Genomic DNA, 16,052 nt, shown 5'->3' with positions numbered 1-16,052 from the left:
GAGTGTCAGAGCCAAGACTCGCACCCCCTGTATCTTTAACCACGTCCACTCCACCTCTGGGCTCGACCATCTGTCAGGCACTGCGCTTTTTAACATATTATTGATCATCTTCACCACAGGCGGGTATTATTGTCTCCACTTTATGAAGAGGAAATTAACATCAGAGATGCTAGTTGACCTGTTCAAGGTCATATGGCAAGTACAAAATGGAGCTGGGATCAGTCTCAGGCCTGTGTACCTCCAAAACCCTTGTTCCTTATAAGGAACACATCTTTTCTACAGACCGAACATCCCCAGTCCTCTTAACCAATCATCATATGACACGTTTCCTGTTAGTCATTTGAACAGACATTTCCCCATCCTGACCACTCTTCTCTGGACACAACTTGCCAAAGGACCTTTTGAAATGTGATCCTCAGTACTGGGCACACTGATCCGGATGTGTCTGACCAATACAGATGGTCAAACTCCTCTCACCTATACTGAGTCCTCCGTTCTCGGACCCCTGGAGTACGTGTGTGTGTGTATGTGTGTTAGCGCTTGATTACATCATGGGTTGACCACTCTTGGTTTCTGTGTATACTTTATCCCCCAGTTAAATGACCAGTCCCTTGACTGCAGAAATCATGTCTCATACCTGAAACTTAGGTGTTGGTGGATAGATACGATACTTGGAACTTGGATTACATTTCCCCATAGAATCAAGTTATTTTGTTTTAACAGCTAGCTTTCCAGGCTAGCCCCAAAGGCCGATTTAGTTAAAGATCTGTGTTCTGGTGGAAAGGAGCCCACAGAATTCAGGGACAAACAAGAGATCTCACTGTAATTTCAGGCGGCAGACTAGACCTGAGTAAATTCTGAGATGGTAAGCACAGACTTGGACCTCCTTCCTTTCCCTGCTGGCACTTCTGAGCACCTTTTCTCACCAGCCCCAGGACCCTCGTGTGACCCTGTGGTCAGCTTTTTGAATCTGAGGCCTCTGGCTGCTGGGACTTCAGAGTCAAATCTCCTGAAACTATATTCATGGTGATGCAGATAAAACTTTCATCGGATTCTCAAAAGGTCAGGGACCTCGAAGAATCTGCTAGAAACAGAACAATTGCTAGAAACCTTTTCCCTGGCATGCCAGCCTGGTTTGCCTCCTCAAAATACTGTGTTAAAAAATGTCCTATCTTCATTTTCTACCACTAACAAGCATTGGTACTCCTCCCATGAAGTGGATCTTAGCTGAGTGGGAGTAAAACAGCAAGCTTTGGAACTAATTCATACTAAGCTGTGAAGGAATGATGGCGTCCCGGTCTCTCTATAGGCATCTGTTTTTGACAGGGATTGGATACCTTTAAGTGGACATCTGATGAGTGGAATTTCAGATAGTGTGACACAGTTAAAGGAAAAAAGTAGCAGACAAGATATTCTGGAACAAAAATGGTCTTTCTAAGTCCCTCCGATTTTGCTTTTCAAGTTTTCTTACTTTTCCCTACAGATTCCCTAGAAGTGTTAAGATTTCTCTCAGCTCTTTCTGAGACAGGGCAGGTTATGGGGACTCCCGGAGGGAGATGGGCGGCCTTTGCAACAATGGCGGTGTCTGTATCAGGACAAAGTACTGTCACATCTATCATCTTACTCTACCCTCACTACGATGCTGTGAGCTGAATATTGTCATTCCCATTTTAGAGCAGAGGAGACTGAGGCCTGATGGGGTTAAGCAACTTGCCCCAGGTACCCCTGGCTAGGTAGAAGGGGTATGACACTCACATCCAGAACCATGCCCGTTCCATAGACCACGCACTCTTCCTGTTTGTAAGAGACATCACCGTTTTCTAAGTCAGCTGTAGACGGATCCTGTTAGTGGGTCTCTGACAGGAACAGATGTATAATTCCTTGGGGCTTAATACAATGGTAGGCACAGGGAAGGTGGCAAGGCACATGTAGAGTATTTGTTGAGTAACTGAAGATAATGCCAAGGCACAGAAGCTACAGCTGGATTTCATGTCCACACCCTCTCCTTGGTCAGGAGCCCATATGCAGGGCACACGGTATACCCATGGATGCAGCAGCCTGTTTCACCCAGCGGGGATAAGCCCAGCATGGAGGGTTCCGGTGCTGTGGGTGAGAATAGCTGGGGATCTGACAAAGACTCACTAAGATAAGGACGGGCTCGGATCATGTAGAGTATGGGAATGTTCATAGCAGCATTATTCGGAGGCCAAAAAGTGGAAACCACCCAAATGCCTACCAACTGATGAGTGGATAAACAAAATGTGTTCTATCCATACAATGGAATACTGTTCTGCCATAAAACAGAGGAAGCATTGATACGTATTACAATAGGGATGAACCTTGGTTACATTCTGCTGAGTGAAAGAAGCCATATTCAGAAGACCACACATTTTATGATTCCATTCATGTAATATCTGAAATAGGCCAACCCTCAGAGAGCGCAAGTGGATTACTGGTTTCTAGGGCCCAGGAGCAGTAGTAGCTAATGGGTACAGAAATTGTTTCAGTGATGAAAATATTCTGGAATTTGTTAGTGGTGATGACTGTATAACTCTAAATATACTAAGCATCTCCAAATTTAGTTAAAAAGGGGGTGAATGATATGGTATGTAAATTACATTTCAATTAAAAAAAAAAAACAAAAAACCAACCACCAAGAGAAGTCCGCTGGTACATTTTATGCTCTCAGCTTTTGTGACATCGTCAGACTTCAGACGAGGGCCCCGGAGAAAGGCCCTCCAGCTGCGCGTGGCCAGGTGGAAAGGCAGCCACCTGGGACACAGGGTCGGGTGAGATGGCTGTGAGCAGCGCACAACTGTGACCCTGGCTGGATGCCACACTGGCGCTGTGAATGTGATGGATGAAGAAGGGAGAGGAAAGGAAGGGAGGGTGAGGTGGCCTCGCTGCGTCTGGAAACTAAGCCTGGCATGTAAAAGTCCTGCATCCCACCCCCCACCCCTAGGACAGGGCTCTCTGTCTCCACTGAGAGCCTCTGCTCACAGCTTCCGTTACTTCACCTAGACTTGGCATGGGAGCCCAGAGATGCTGTGGTGTTTCTTGGGCCAATGCAGAGGCAGTGTAGCCTAGTGGGTGACGTATTAGAGCTGCGAGGCACCACCAAATCCCGTGAGATATTGGGGAATAGGTTCCCTCCTTTGAGTCCAGTTTTGTTATTGGATATGAGGATATCCAATATTGGATATGAGGATATATTGGATATGAGGATAACTGGCTGGGTGGATTCAATGAGATGATGTCTGAAGATGCTTCGCATAGATCTGTCCCCCGCCCTGCAGGGGCTGCTGGGGCTTGGTTTCTTCTCTGGGACCGCCCCCCCCCCCCCCCCCGCATGCAGAGAATATTCTATAAAGTGCTTCAGTGGAAGCAGCACAGAGAACAGTCATGTTTTGGGTGGAGATGAGTAGAGTGACCCGGCAGGGCCAGGGGTGCTAGGATCTCGAGAAGAGGGGGTGGGGGCAGAAGCTGGGCAAGGAGAGCGGAGCCTTACTCTCCTTCCTCCGTGGAGAGGACCCTCTGCTGGGGTTTCTCCCCCGGCCTGGGTTTGCTATGGAGTGATTGCTTCCAGCAGGAGTCTGGCCTCTTTCAACCAAAAGGCAATAGTAAGAAAATATCACTGGATTCTTTGGGGACCCAATAGCAAGCGGCTAATGGATGAAACCTTCCCAATCTCACTACAGCCTCACAGCAAAAAAGGCTCTGGGGGGAAAGTCCCAGTTCAGGAGCATTCTCTCATCTGAATCTATTTCTGTAGCTGCTAATGCCACACAACAGTGGAAATGACAAGAAGCCTCACACACAGGACGAAAGGAGTCAAAGAATACGAGCTTCTCCCCGAGGGAAAGAAGACAACAGAAAAGACTAGTATTTATGACAGAAGTTTTAATGAACAATCTCTACTAATCGAGACTGTGGATTTAGCATATGCTCTCCATCTCTTCTGCAACCCAGGTGAACTAATGTCCACATTGTCCTGGATGCTCCAGGCGAACAGGCTACTGTGTAGAATGTTCATTAGACAATAGTATCTGCTTCTCAGGAAGTTGGCAGTGTTTGTATCCAGACTGGTTTACTCCGTCTATACGTGCTAGTGTAATCATGTGATTTAATTAACTATTCTGTAAACCAATACCATCAAAGTGCAAAAAGAAGGTTATTCTTGCTAAGAAAACTAAGTGGAATGCTTTGGAAAGATTCGAGATTCCGATTTCCTTAAAAATGCCATATAGTTAGGATCGGTGAGGCAAATTTAAGAGGCTGGAATACATAACAAAAGTCTAGAAAGATCCCGTAGCCAGATTACTTCCCAGACACCAAAGTTCTTATTGATGTTAAATAAGGATGGAATTTGTAGATGTTCTACTATAGGAGAGGTCTGTGCTGGTAAAAGTATGACCCTTAATCAGAAAAAGATCTTCCCCCCTCTATCAGGACATTTGCAAACCAACGTGTGTGCGTATATTCTACATCAAAATAAAATGTATCTTTTTGTTCTTATTTATTTTTTAATTATTTTTATTTTTATTTTGAGGGAGACAGTGTGAGTGGGGGAGGGGCAGAGAGAGAGGGAGACAGAGGATCCAAATTGGGCTCTGCACTGACAGCAAACAGCCCCATGTGGGGCTTTGAGCTTACAAATGGCGAGATCATGCCCTGGTCCGAAGTTGGATCCCAGCCGACTGAACCACCCAGGCGCCTCTGAAATGTATCTTTTTAATGGCTGTTCCTTTCTTCAGCCAACTTTTCCAATTAAGCCACCAACAAATGGGTTGTCCCCACTGTACTGGATAGGAGAACGTCTACTGTATATTGAGATCTGTCCTTTTTCATACTTTTTTCTACCCTATTTTCCTAAAACTTGAACAGCTACTCTATGCCCATAGGCATTACCGCAGAGTTGTATCTCCCAAGAGCTACAGTCTCAGAGTTGTTCCTCAAAGTGACAATGAAAACAAAGGCGGTCTTCGAGTGATCAAATATGTTTGGGGAAATCTTCCAATCATGACCCCTCTTGCACCTTCACTAAGAATCAAGAACTGTGCTAATCTTTGTATAACCCAGATTTTCCCCAACTCATTTAACCTGTCTTGGGAGCAACACCTGTAACATCCTATAAAGGTACACACTTTGGGAAGCAAATCTTTAGGACCCACAGGAGAGATGTAATGTATGATCTCTATCCTGGAGTAATTTACAATTGAGTCAGAGAAAGGAGACATGGAGATTTCACACATACACATATATACGCAGAACAGGCCAGTAACGGTATTCTTCAGTATATTTTTAGGGTCAAAAGATGGCAAAATCAATAAGTGTTATAGATCAGAACAACAGATCAGCCGTCCACCTCTAATTTGCACAAATTGTGGGCCCGAGTCTCAAAAACTTGCTCTTAGTCCTAGACTAAATCCTTGCACTGTTCTAGAAAGTTCAAAGAAGATTCACATTTCTCAAATGTGACTATGTACCAAGGTTGGCTCTTTATACATGTGATCTCATTTAATTTTTCAAGCATGAGAAATGGGTATTATCTTTTTTCAAAGAAATAGACTCCAAGAGATTGCACAGCTGGGGGCAGGACCTCAGTTCACGCCCCTGTGTGTCTGTCTTGAAAGCCTGTCTTCTTTCTGCTGTGCCCCCCTACCCAGTCTTCACAGCCTCTCCTGAGCTGGGGTTTGGGGGTGTGTGCGTCCACCTGTGTCTGGGTAGCCAGGCTGATCCATGGCCCAGACTGGGCCTGCAGGCGACAGCTGTGCCGTGCTGTGTCGCTAGAGCCTGAACATCTCCCCATCCCTTCCTTCTCCGGTCCAGAGGTTCTGAGTTGTGACTTTTTTAAAGGGCTAGGGGTCACTCCCTTGTCCTCTCCTGATGGCCGCTGTGAGGAAGGCATTAACCGAGGGAGGACTTTGCCAATGTTAAGTGCTTTATTAATAGTATCCGCACTGAGTGCACTAGGAGCTGGAGAGGGTCCAGGGTGGGAGGGTGTGGGGCAGAAAGTCTTACTCATGCTTTTCAGCAAGCCCTCTCAATGGTTCCCAGTTCCTTTTGTAGAGCCGATCTGGGTCTTTCCTCCCCCTCTTCTTTGTGCTCAGTGACTACTCCCCCTCTTCTCCACCTCTACGTTCCCGCCATCCCCAGTCTGGCTGGAAGTGGCCATGGAGTGGAAAGAAACGACCCTAAGCTGTAGAGGGGGGTTCAGCAGGAAGGGGGCAAAAGGGCAGGATGTAAACTGAAGTCCAAGGTCAGAGGGGAGACACAGCCAGGAGGGACAGATAGGGTGACGCTGTAGTTTCAAGACTTAAGTCAGGGGCGAGTTGCAAATGGGGTGTGGCAGGTAGCTGAAGCAGGAGCCTGCAGGGGTCAGTGCAGGTGCTGGCCTGGGCGCCTGGGCTTGTGGGCAGGGGAAATGGTATTGCAGCCTCCTCTCCCCTCCTATGCTTGCCTTTTCTCCCCCTCAGGGATGATATTGCAGGTATGTTCACATCAGTCTTCAAAAATGCATGGGGTGGGGGAGGCAGGGAAGGAAGGACAGGCAACTAATGTGTATTAAGCCCCTCAGTGTGCCAGGATCTTGGCAATTATTCCGTTGCTTCTTCGTTATCTTCACAAGAGGTGAGTGTGTCCAGGTTATAGAGTAAGAGGTAGAGTCTAGATCTGAGCTCAGGTTTGGCTCCCTCAAACGCCCATGAGCTTCAACCACACTCATAGTGTAGAGTTACACATCACTGGGCCACAACGTGTGGAGCCAGCTCTGGACCCGTGGCAGGGTGGGGATGGGAGAGGGACGGCTGCCCCCATGCTGGGTATGATGGGCCAGGGCACAGAAATGGATCGTTCCCAGGGAGCCCCTCTTCCCACAGGTGGGGCTGGGAGTTGTAGCATGGACACAGGGCTCACAGGGCCACCGGGGCTCCCTGATGGTGTGGAAAACCAGGACAGGCAAGAGGCCTGGGCATCCCCACCACCGTCTTCGACTACTGAGTCAGAGCTGCTCCCAGGAGGCCTGAGGGAGGCCTCCATACCTGGCCCTGCTCCTGGCTTCAACACTAAGTTCCTAGAGTCTCTCCAACCTCCTCTCCTCACCTTGACCCATAGCCTTCCAACCCCCTCTCTCCAAATTAGGTTCTTGGTTGTTCTCTAGGTGGTGCTTCCAAATTTTGCTTCCTCAGCTTTCACTGGGGTGGCCCCAAGACCTTAGAGCTGGGGGCTGGCCATGTGAGAGGAGAGGCAGAGCTCCAGCCCCTCACTGGTCACCGTTGAACAATTCTTCCTGTTCCTTGGGTGTGTGGGCCCAGCACTTCCAGGGCAGGGCCCCTAAGATGCCCATATTTGGGAATGATGGCCCAGGCTTGGGCTTCATGGCTTCTGGAGGTACTCTTACTTCAATTTTTTTTTTTTTTTAATGTTTATTCAGTTTTTGAGAGACAAAGCATGAGTGGGGAGGGGCAGAGAGAGAGGGAGACATAGAATCCGAAGCAGGCTCCAGGCTCTGAGCTGTCAGCACAGAGCCCGACAAGGGGCTTGAACCCACAAACCGCGAGATCATGACCTGAGCCGTTAACTGACCGAGCCACCCAGGCGCTCCGAGGCACTCCCATTTCAAATAAAGGGTTGCTGATTGACCGACTAATTCCCATGATCCCTTTGATTCCTCTCCTCTCTGAAGAAAGACTTTCCCTCACTCCCCGTTCTTTCCCACACTTCACAGGCCAAGACAGTCCTTGGTATTTGTTTGCTTCTGTCTGTCTTTGTACTGCCAGGCCAAGACCTTGCAGACTCCTGCCAGTTTGCTGGTGCGTCCAGAATCTACCCTCCCACTCTGGTGCACACATGTGTGTGCGTGCACACACACACACGCACACAAACGCACAAACACACACACATACACAAACACACACACAAACATACACACACACGTGCACAAACATACACACACACACACGCATGCACACGCATCCTACACAGGCAGCCCAGACATGGCCATTGGTCTTCATTTATTGCTACAACTTTTGAATGATGCTAGGGGATTATAGTTTCAGATTCATTCCTGACATTCAACCGAAGTCCTATCTGCTGCTGCTAACAATGTATACAGCACACAACTGCCATCATGTTAGTGCACACAGCAGGCTCTCTGTAGACATCACATTGAAACCCAAGGCTGTGTTGCCATTTTATGGAAGCAACCATAGAGGCTTATGAAGCCAGTTGTTATGTAAGGAAGGAGATTTCTCCCTGGGCTGTTCCCTCCAGACTCGATGGTCACAGCCACCATTCCCCAGCACCGTGCCTCATTGGTCTGACCAGAGGGACAGGGAAAAGGGACACACATACACTGCTACCCCAGTGGTGAGGACTCCGGCAAACAGAAGAGCACGAGCTGAGAATCATCATTTTCTTCCATGGGAGAAGGGCAGGGGTGTGCGTGGCCACCTGTAGCAACCACAGCCCTGACCCCGTGGAATCTCACCGCCTTCATGAGACACTTTCCCAGTCCTTAGTTCTCTTCAGAACATGTCTATCCCCATTCCCTCATTTGATGTCACGCTTTTTCATGTCAGTAGCAAGCACTAGAGAGAGTGTCCCAGCTTTAGGCCCCACTAAATCCTCCCATCTGACCTGGTCTCTGGAAGATGAGATCTCTATCAGAGAGCCTCTCTCTGGGGCCACACCCTGTGCAGGTCTGGGGACGACAGCAGAGTCTGACCCTGGGGGAGTTATTCATGCCCCACGCTGCGACTCCACACCCCCAATATACACACACTCACCATGAGATGTTGGAAGAGCCAAGAACGCATTATATTGGTGGCATGCTTGGGCAAGACTCCTCGTTTGTTCTTGGACTTCTTATCCTCATTGTCCAGGAGGGAGGTGAGGTCAAGGTTAACCTTCAGGGCACGTGGAGAAAAAATCAGCATCAGCAGGCTGGCGGGCCAGCAGCTAGGGACCTGTTGCTATAGTGACGGCAGGCTCTCGCTGCCAACCCCCTTTTGCAACTCATTCTTAGGGCCCTGGGGAGGTCACCTTTCCTGTCACCGTGCACCAGCCCCTCAGAGAATGGGAGACAGGAAGAAGAAGAAAGAGGAAGAGGCGTGGAGAAGGAGATGAGAGAGGACACAGAGGAAATAGGGACATGTGGAGGGTATAGGAGAGACAAATTTGCCAGAAACCATCTACTAGTTATTAGCATCTCTAGGGTACTTCACAGTTTGCAAAGCACCTTCCTACCTATTATCATGGTCAGCACTCACAGAGCCCTGCAGGTTGGGAGGTCTCTATGCAGCTGGTGTGAATCCCCCTTCTGTGGATAAGAACTCCAAGACTCAGAGAGGTCAGGCGACTCATCCAAGATGACAGAGCTAATGTCACATCTCAGGCCTGACCTCAGATCCTCTTACTCCCCGCCACTTGTGTGTGTGCTCTATCCCACTGAGCTACAGAGTGGCTCAGGGTGGAGACCAGGAATAGGAGGTGGAAGATCCTTTGAGTGAAATCCCAGGTAGTGAAATCCCAGGAGTTGATAAAGCCTTTCCAACACCCAGCTTCTGATCTGTGAACTGGGGGTAACTGATCCCTCTTGGAGGAATAATAAGGATGAGATGAGCTACTTGTGTAAAGCGCCCAGCACATGGTAAACAATTACGGCTGCCCTCCCCCATACCCATGCCCAAGTGCATGCCCTATGCACACACACTCACCTGTGTGTTCTGGATCTGGATGGCTCCCTGGGGGATTGCTTGGGTGACCACCTGACCCTGGGAGGTTACCATGGTAACCGGCTGGTATAAGGCTCCACCTGAGGAGACAACCAGTTTTTGGGTCCCCTGCCATGGGGGTGGGTAGGAGTGAGGGCAAGCAGGATTTCCAAATCACTTGGCACTCCTATGCAAACACCCTGTATTCTGGAGGCATTCAGCCCCTATTGTGGGGGTGGGTGGGATGGGAACAGGGTCCAGAGAGCAGAGCCTCTGGTGGGAACTGTTTGGGGGAAGGGACAATAGCTTTATTTGGTTTTGAGGGGCTCATGAGACTCTGACCCAAATTTGTTCTGAACCATCACAATCAGGTCTTGGTGCTAAGCATCTATAAACTTATAGAGCATTTTAGTCGAGGAATCGAGCTAGGAGCCCCTCCTTGGCAGGGGACACCCCTTCCCATTTCCTAAGATAGTTCCTACAGTACCCTTCCCCCCACCTTGGGGCACCCCATTTTCCTCCCAGGAGTGTTCCCCACAATCCCCTGCACCAACCTGACACCACTTGGGAGTTGACGGTTGTCATGGCGATGTTGCCCTGCTGGAGCGCTGAGGCTGGGACCACAATCCCCTGGGGGTTATTGGAGACTCCAGACATGGAATTGGGGGAATTCTGCAGGAGGTCCTGGCAGTAAGGGAGGTGTGTGGTTTGTGACAATGTCACTAAAGGCTTAGATGCCACAACCCCAAATTCCTCTTCCCCTTTTCTTCCTTCTTGCCTGCCCTCCTCCCTTCCTCCTGCTCCTCCCAGGACCCAAATCTGACAGACAATTCTTATGGCCTCCTAGAAGGGGTGAATAAGAAGGCTCAATATTAAAAACCAACCAACCAGTCAGCCAACCAACCAGCCAACCAACCAACCAACCAACCAACCAACCAACCAACAATATTTACCCACTTAGCCATTCCATTCTTCTGAAACTTGAGACATAAATTATCTCGTAAACCAGTGGTCCCCACTTCGGCTTCACTTGGGAATTTCCAATATTGATGCCCGAGTTCCAACCCCAGAGATTCTAATTTAATTGATTGGGGGTGTGGTTGGGGCTTTGGCATTTTAAAAACTCCCCAAGTAGTTCTAATGTGTGGCCAGGGCTGAGGACCAGGCTTTATCTGCTTACCACCTCTTCACCCTTCACACTGTTGTCTACAGATGCCTTCCCTGACACTGTCTTCCCCCAGAACCTCGCTTCCTCACCTACCTATGATGACATTTTTTTATTACACCAAGCTCCACACATAAGTGGCCTCCAATGTTTTATCTTTGTAACCTGAGCACCTAGCTCAGGTGCCTGGCACACAGTGGCTACTAAAATACTTGTTAAATCATAAGAAAAGACAGCCACCCTAGTCTCTTTATAACCTGCCTCCTAAGGGCATCTCATAGGAGCCTCAACCTCAGCCACCCGTCTGCACATTTCATCGATTCCTTCCTTTACCTCCAGCTCACAACACCGAATCCCACTGCAAACAGAGTCTCCCTTTGCCCCGTGCTATCAACCTGCCAGCCCCCATTTTCCCCGTAAACAATCCTTCCAGTTTGTTTTTGCAGTAGCCAAAGCAGATAAGAAGACCATTTTTCTCCCTGGCACTCCGGTCACCTCGTCATTGCCATGTAACAGCTGGGCAAGGAAGTCCTTGGATGCTGAGGGACTCCGCTTGCCTCGCACGAAGGCTGCAATAAGTCCTCCCTGCTTGCCTGCTCGGTGTGGGGAGAACTTGTGAGGAAGGATTTGGGTGTGTGAGAGGCTGGGGTGTCTAGGCTTTATTTGGAGAAAGCAAGAATGGTGGCCAATGAGATGCAGCAAAAGGAGTTGTACGAGACCTGCGTGGGTCTCCGAGCTCCTCTGACCATAGTTCCTCATCTGACGACAGGGCTTGAACCAGGTGACCCATCTGATGGCTGTCTAGGGCTGACACTCTCATGCTCAAAGCCTGGAGTCACAGGGCATGAGCTGTAAGAATTTACACGGGTAAACAGTCAAGAAAATAGACTAAATCAGGGGGTAAAAAGGCCCCTACCTTCCTAGCTTTTGTTTCAGGACTGGGAGAAGCTTGGGTCTTCAGCCTCCAGGGAAGGTCTAGAGGTTCTTTGAGCCAAACTCTTGGCCTCCTCACTCAAGCAATTCAAATCTAACACTGAGTCGGACCTTCAGAAGCCTAAAGAAGATTCCTTAAAAGCCACATATTCCAACTCCCTGAGGAAAAATAAGGAACTGAGGCTTATAAACCCAAGTGACTCACCCAAGACCCCCAGCTGGTTCGCAGCAATAGGACTAGAACACAGCCCTCCTTCATCCACAAATACTGAACACCCACCTTGTCCCAAGAACTGGGCTATGAGGTGCTCCTGGAATCACAGGGGTTCAGCACATAGTTACTGGAGGCAAGGTGAACAGGTAAAACAATCACACCCCAGAAGTACAGAGGCAGCATGGGCCCCAGAGGAAAGATGAGAGACTTGGGAATCAGCAAATGATGGCCCTTCTGTGAGCCTCAGTCTCATTCATAAAATGTGTCTGGCCCAGTGCTGACATCCAGGAGCCCTCAAAGCCTGTTTTCAGCTATGTGTCCATCTAAAGTCGATCCTGCCCTCGTTCCCAGTACCCCGGCCAACAAGTCTCATAGGATGTAAACCAATGCTGATGTTATTTGAAGCTGAGGTGAAGTTGGAAGGTACACTGAATAGAAGAAGAGGGCGTCCCTCCCTGCCTCTCCCCCTAAAACTGATGGAAATGACTTTTCAATAATCTCTTGTCGGGAATCATTCATGCCACGGTGCTCCTCATGGGTAAAGGTATTTGGGAATTTCACACATAAAAAGTTGTCCCAGACTTTCTTTTCCCCCGAAAAAGTATCCAGCAAGGTTAGGGAAACACAAGCAAAATCAGTAAAATAAATACAAGATGTGTATTTTGGGATTCAACCAGCACACATATCTGCTTGCCAGAGGCAGAAGGGTGAGGAGCCTGGATGCTTCACCTGCTTATTCAAGCTCTGGCTGGTTCTCTGCCCTGTGGTTTTGCTAGCCTCCATGCCAGGTTCTGAGTTTGGGTAACTAAAGGCAATTTGCCTTATGCATGAGAACAGACTCTTCTCTTTCCTACCCTTTCCTCCTACTCTGGGGTCGTTGGCTGGGACGTGCCCAGAGGCAGCCAAGTGATATCAGCAAAGGAATGGAATGTAGAGCTTCAGGGACAGAGATCATGGGCAGGGCCAGGGCTGGCCACGTCTTAGCTGGGCAAAAAAAAAGAGGAAGCAAAATCTGGCATCGCTGAGGTGTGGGGGAATAACATCCACCCGTTACATTTGTAAATACGAGCTGTTTCAGAAACCTGCCAGAGCCCTGGCGAGTTTTTAAAGACACAGATTCTCAGCATCATTGAATCAGACCCTCAGCAATCTGTATATTTAGAAACCTCCCTCAGCTGGTCCCAGAGATCAGTGGGTCTGAGACTACCTCTTCGTTGCACGTATCGAATATTAGCAATGCTTTCACCATGCTATTTCATTTTAATCTCCCCACTACGATAGCGTCATCGGGAGAGAGATTATTCTATTTGTCTGAAGAGGAACTGAGGTCCAGAGAACCAAAGTGAATTCCTGGAGTCACAGCTGTGCCTCGCATGCGGGTCCTTCGGCTCTTGCGCTGATGCTCAGAGAGAGAGAGATGTGCCTTGGAATCAGACATCCAGGCTTGACAGAAGCAAGGTTCCTGGCACATTTGAACACCCAATAAATCATTTTCCGCTTCCTTTGGCTAACGCTACTCACCCGGGGAGCTGGGCTTGGCAGAGTCAGGATTTAAAACCTGTCCTAGAAGGTCCCTAGAGCCACTCGGGTTCTTAGCAGCAGTGGAGATTCATCTGGGACTGCCGACCTAGTCACGGTGACCGGTTCTTGCCACATGCCCGGCTCATTCCTGCCTAAGACGTTCCCGGGCCCAGGCCAAGCTCCAGAGCTGGAGCTGCGTCCCTGTCTTGGACGAGCTCTGTGACCTGACTGCAGCCATTTCAGGTCAAGCCCAAGGTCTGGCTCTCTGGAGCCTTTGTCTATGGAGACAAGGGGGCTCTGAAGCCCTGGGAATGGTCTACGGTCTTTTCTGAGGAGGGAGCTACTATGTGAGCAGAGGAAGCCCCTTGGGGAGAAGATGTTGGCTAAGCACACAGTATTTTCATCTTCTTGACAGCTTCCTCTTGGGGCTTATCAGACTCCAAACCAGGTGGATGATGTGTCTGGACCCAAATAGAGCTGTGTCCTTCTTAGCGCCCAAAAAGAGGTGAGGAGCACATGTGGTACAGTTTTCGTGACGTTCTTCCGCATCCAGAGTCCCCCATCCCTGCCCAAACTGTCCAGGAGCCAGGGGTTCAGAGCTGGTTGTCTAGGTCAAGAGCTCTGCCTTGTCCCACCAGGAACATGTCTGTGGTGTCTCCCAGCCTCGGAAAGTTGCCAGAAGCCTGGCTTCCCTGGTTGGAGCCATCCCATCTAACTGGGAAGCGTGCGGTCTCCTACTTTCTAGCAGTAGGACGTGCTTTCAGAGTACGAAATAGGCCCCAAAGCTGAAAATGTCCATAGAGTTTCCCGGGAATGCAGTGGCAGGGCCTGGACCAGGTGACCCATTACTTGGATGGAAACTCACGAGCTGGGCTCTGCAGGCCTCCCCAGAAGCTGTCCCACTGCTGATTCTCGCATGCTGTTTCCCTGAGACACAGAGAGGCACAGAGACTCTCAGGAGCAGGCACAGCAAGGCTAGGGGAGCAGCTTTAGATGGGCTGACAGCTTGCGCCTCCTATCCCCACCCGGGGACAAGCTGCAAAGCCTTTGCTGCCTGGGGCCGTCGGCCACTCTTTCTGCGCCACGGTGTTCACTGTGGTGAGTTTTACTCCAAATCTCATTTGGGAACAAAAAAAGATGATTTGTGCCAAAGGAAGCCTTACTGAAGAAAAAGTGAAAGTCTCTGGGATTACTCTTGAAAGTAGAGGGTGGGAGGGTGGGGTGTGACCTGACAATGTGTGACCTGACAATGACTGTGAACTCTGACCTCAGGGTCTGCTGTTGGTCTAGGAGGAGCTGGGTCAGTCTCTGGAGCCACGGGTCTTCACTGTTAACAGGGAAAGGGCTTATGTTGCCCCGGGGAGACTTAACTTCCACTGAAGGAAGGAATTCCTGGAATAAACTGTGTTGGGAGGAAGAAAGGAAGGAGTGAAGGAAAAAAACCGATAGAAAAACTGTCCTTTAAGTTATTTTGAAACAGCCAGAATGTTTATCTTACTAGGATGCCTGTAAAGCAGGGGATTCGAACTGGATGACGCTGCAAAGGTCTTTCCAGCTGAGGATTTTAGAGAAACCAGTGCCATTCCCTAGGAATGTGTGGGTGGGTGGGTGGGGGTAAGCAGATGGCGGTGGGCTGGGGGGGCACTGTCTCCCACTCTACCCCACCCCAGCTGTCTGCCATCCACCCCCAGGCCACTAGGGGTCTCTGCTGATCCACCAGCTCAGATCACACTCCCCACAACTTCCCAAACCTCCCAGGAGGGCAGGTCTGTGGGCTAACTGGCCTGGGCTAGGGGGCGGGGACTTCGTTCTGCAGGAAAGCTTGTCTTGACTCACCCTGGGTATGCCCATGGCCCATTCTCTTGACTCCTTCAATGCTTCCTGTTGGCCTGATATTGTGGACATATAGCATAATGGTGCTCTTTCTGTGTCCTCTTTCCCTGGCCTTCATTGCAGATCTTTTGAGGGAAAGAGGGATCTTTCTTTGAATTCCCCCCAACTGCCTACCACAGTGTTGGGTGCATGACAGATGCTCAATAAACACATGGCCTGACTGGGCTTTGGCCTGGGATGGTGTGTGTGTGTGTGTGTGTGTGTGTGTGTGTGTGTGTGTGTGTGCATGCGCCCTAGGCGGGTGAGGAGGGTGGGGAGGTTGACCCTGTCCCCAGACACCCCGTTCCTGGCAGCCTTCCTCCACTCTGGCAGGCCCAGAGTCCTGTCCTCGGCTGGGAAAAACTGGGCTCCCAAACTCAGGGAAGCCAAACACATGTAAACAAGCCACCTAATCCTGTTCCTGCTCTGCTCCTGTTGGGGGCTTTAGTCTCAAGGGAAAGGCACTTTTGGCCTGTGGGGACAAGTGGCAGCTGCTGCTCTTAAGGAACATTCCTTCTCGGAAGGGGAGAAGTGCTCAGGTTTCACTAGCCTGGCTGGGAGGGCAGTCTCATGGTCTCCGGATCCTCTGAGCTGGAGGGCTGGGGGCTAGGAACTGGCAGAAAGCACAGCTTTA

At 49.7% G+C, this 16,052-nt stretch overlaps 1 protein-coding gene across 10 annotated transcripts in view; it reads right to left on the bottom strand.

The window, feature by feature from the left end:
- Window positions 1-16,052, bottom strand: part of PKNOX2 (PBX/knotted 1 homeobox 2) — a 318,715-nt gene that overhangs the window by 12,107 nt on the left and 290,556 nt on the right. For 8 of the 10 annotated variants that reach the window (XM_045483350.1, XM_045483348.1, XM_045483352.1 and 5 more), the window contains 3 exons: window positions 10,268-10,397; window positions 9,717-9,814; window positions 8,787-8,906 (listed from right to left, as the gene is read on the bottom strand). The exons of 1 other annotated variant lie outside the window; for it this stretch is intronic. In XM_045483350.1, the coding sequence (XP_045339306.1) occupies window positions 8,787-8,906; window positions 9,717-9,814; window positions 10,268-10,397 (348 nt within the window). The remainder of the gene's footprint in view (window positions 1-8,786; window positions 8,907-9,716; window positions 9,815-10,267; window positions 10,398-16,052) is intronic. One more of the 10 variants, XM_045483356.1, reaches the window with a different exon arrangement.

The sequence above is a fragment of the Leopardus geoffroyi genome, chromosome D1, assembly GCF_018350155.1.
Source record: "Leopardus geoffroyi isolate Oge1 chromosome D1, O.geoffroyi_Oge1_pat1.0, whole genome shotgun sequence".
NCBI classification, from domain to species: Eukaryota; Metazoa; Chordata; class Mammalia; order Carnivora; family Felidae; genus Leopardus; species Leopardus geoffroyi.
Note: the sequence above shows the minus strand (reverse complement) of the source record. Positions and strands in the feature narration are given on the sequence as shown.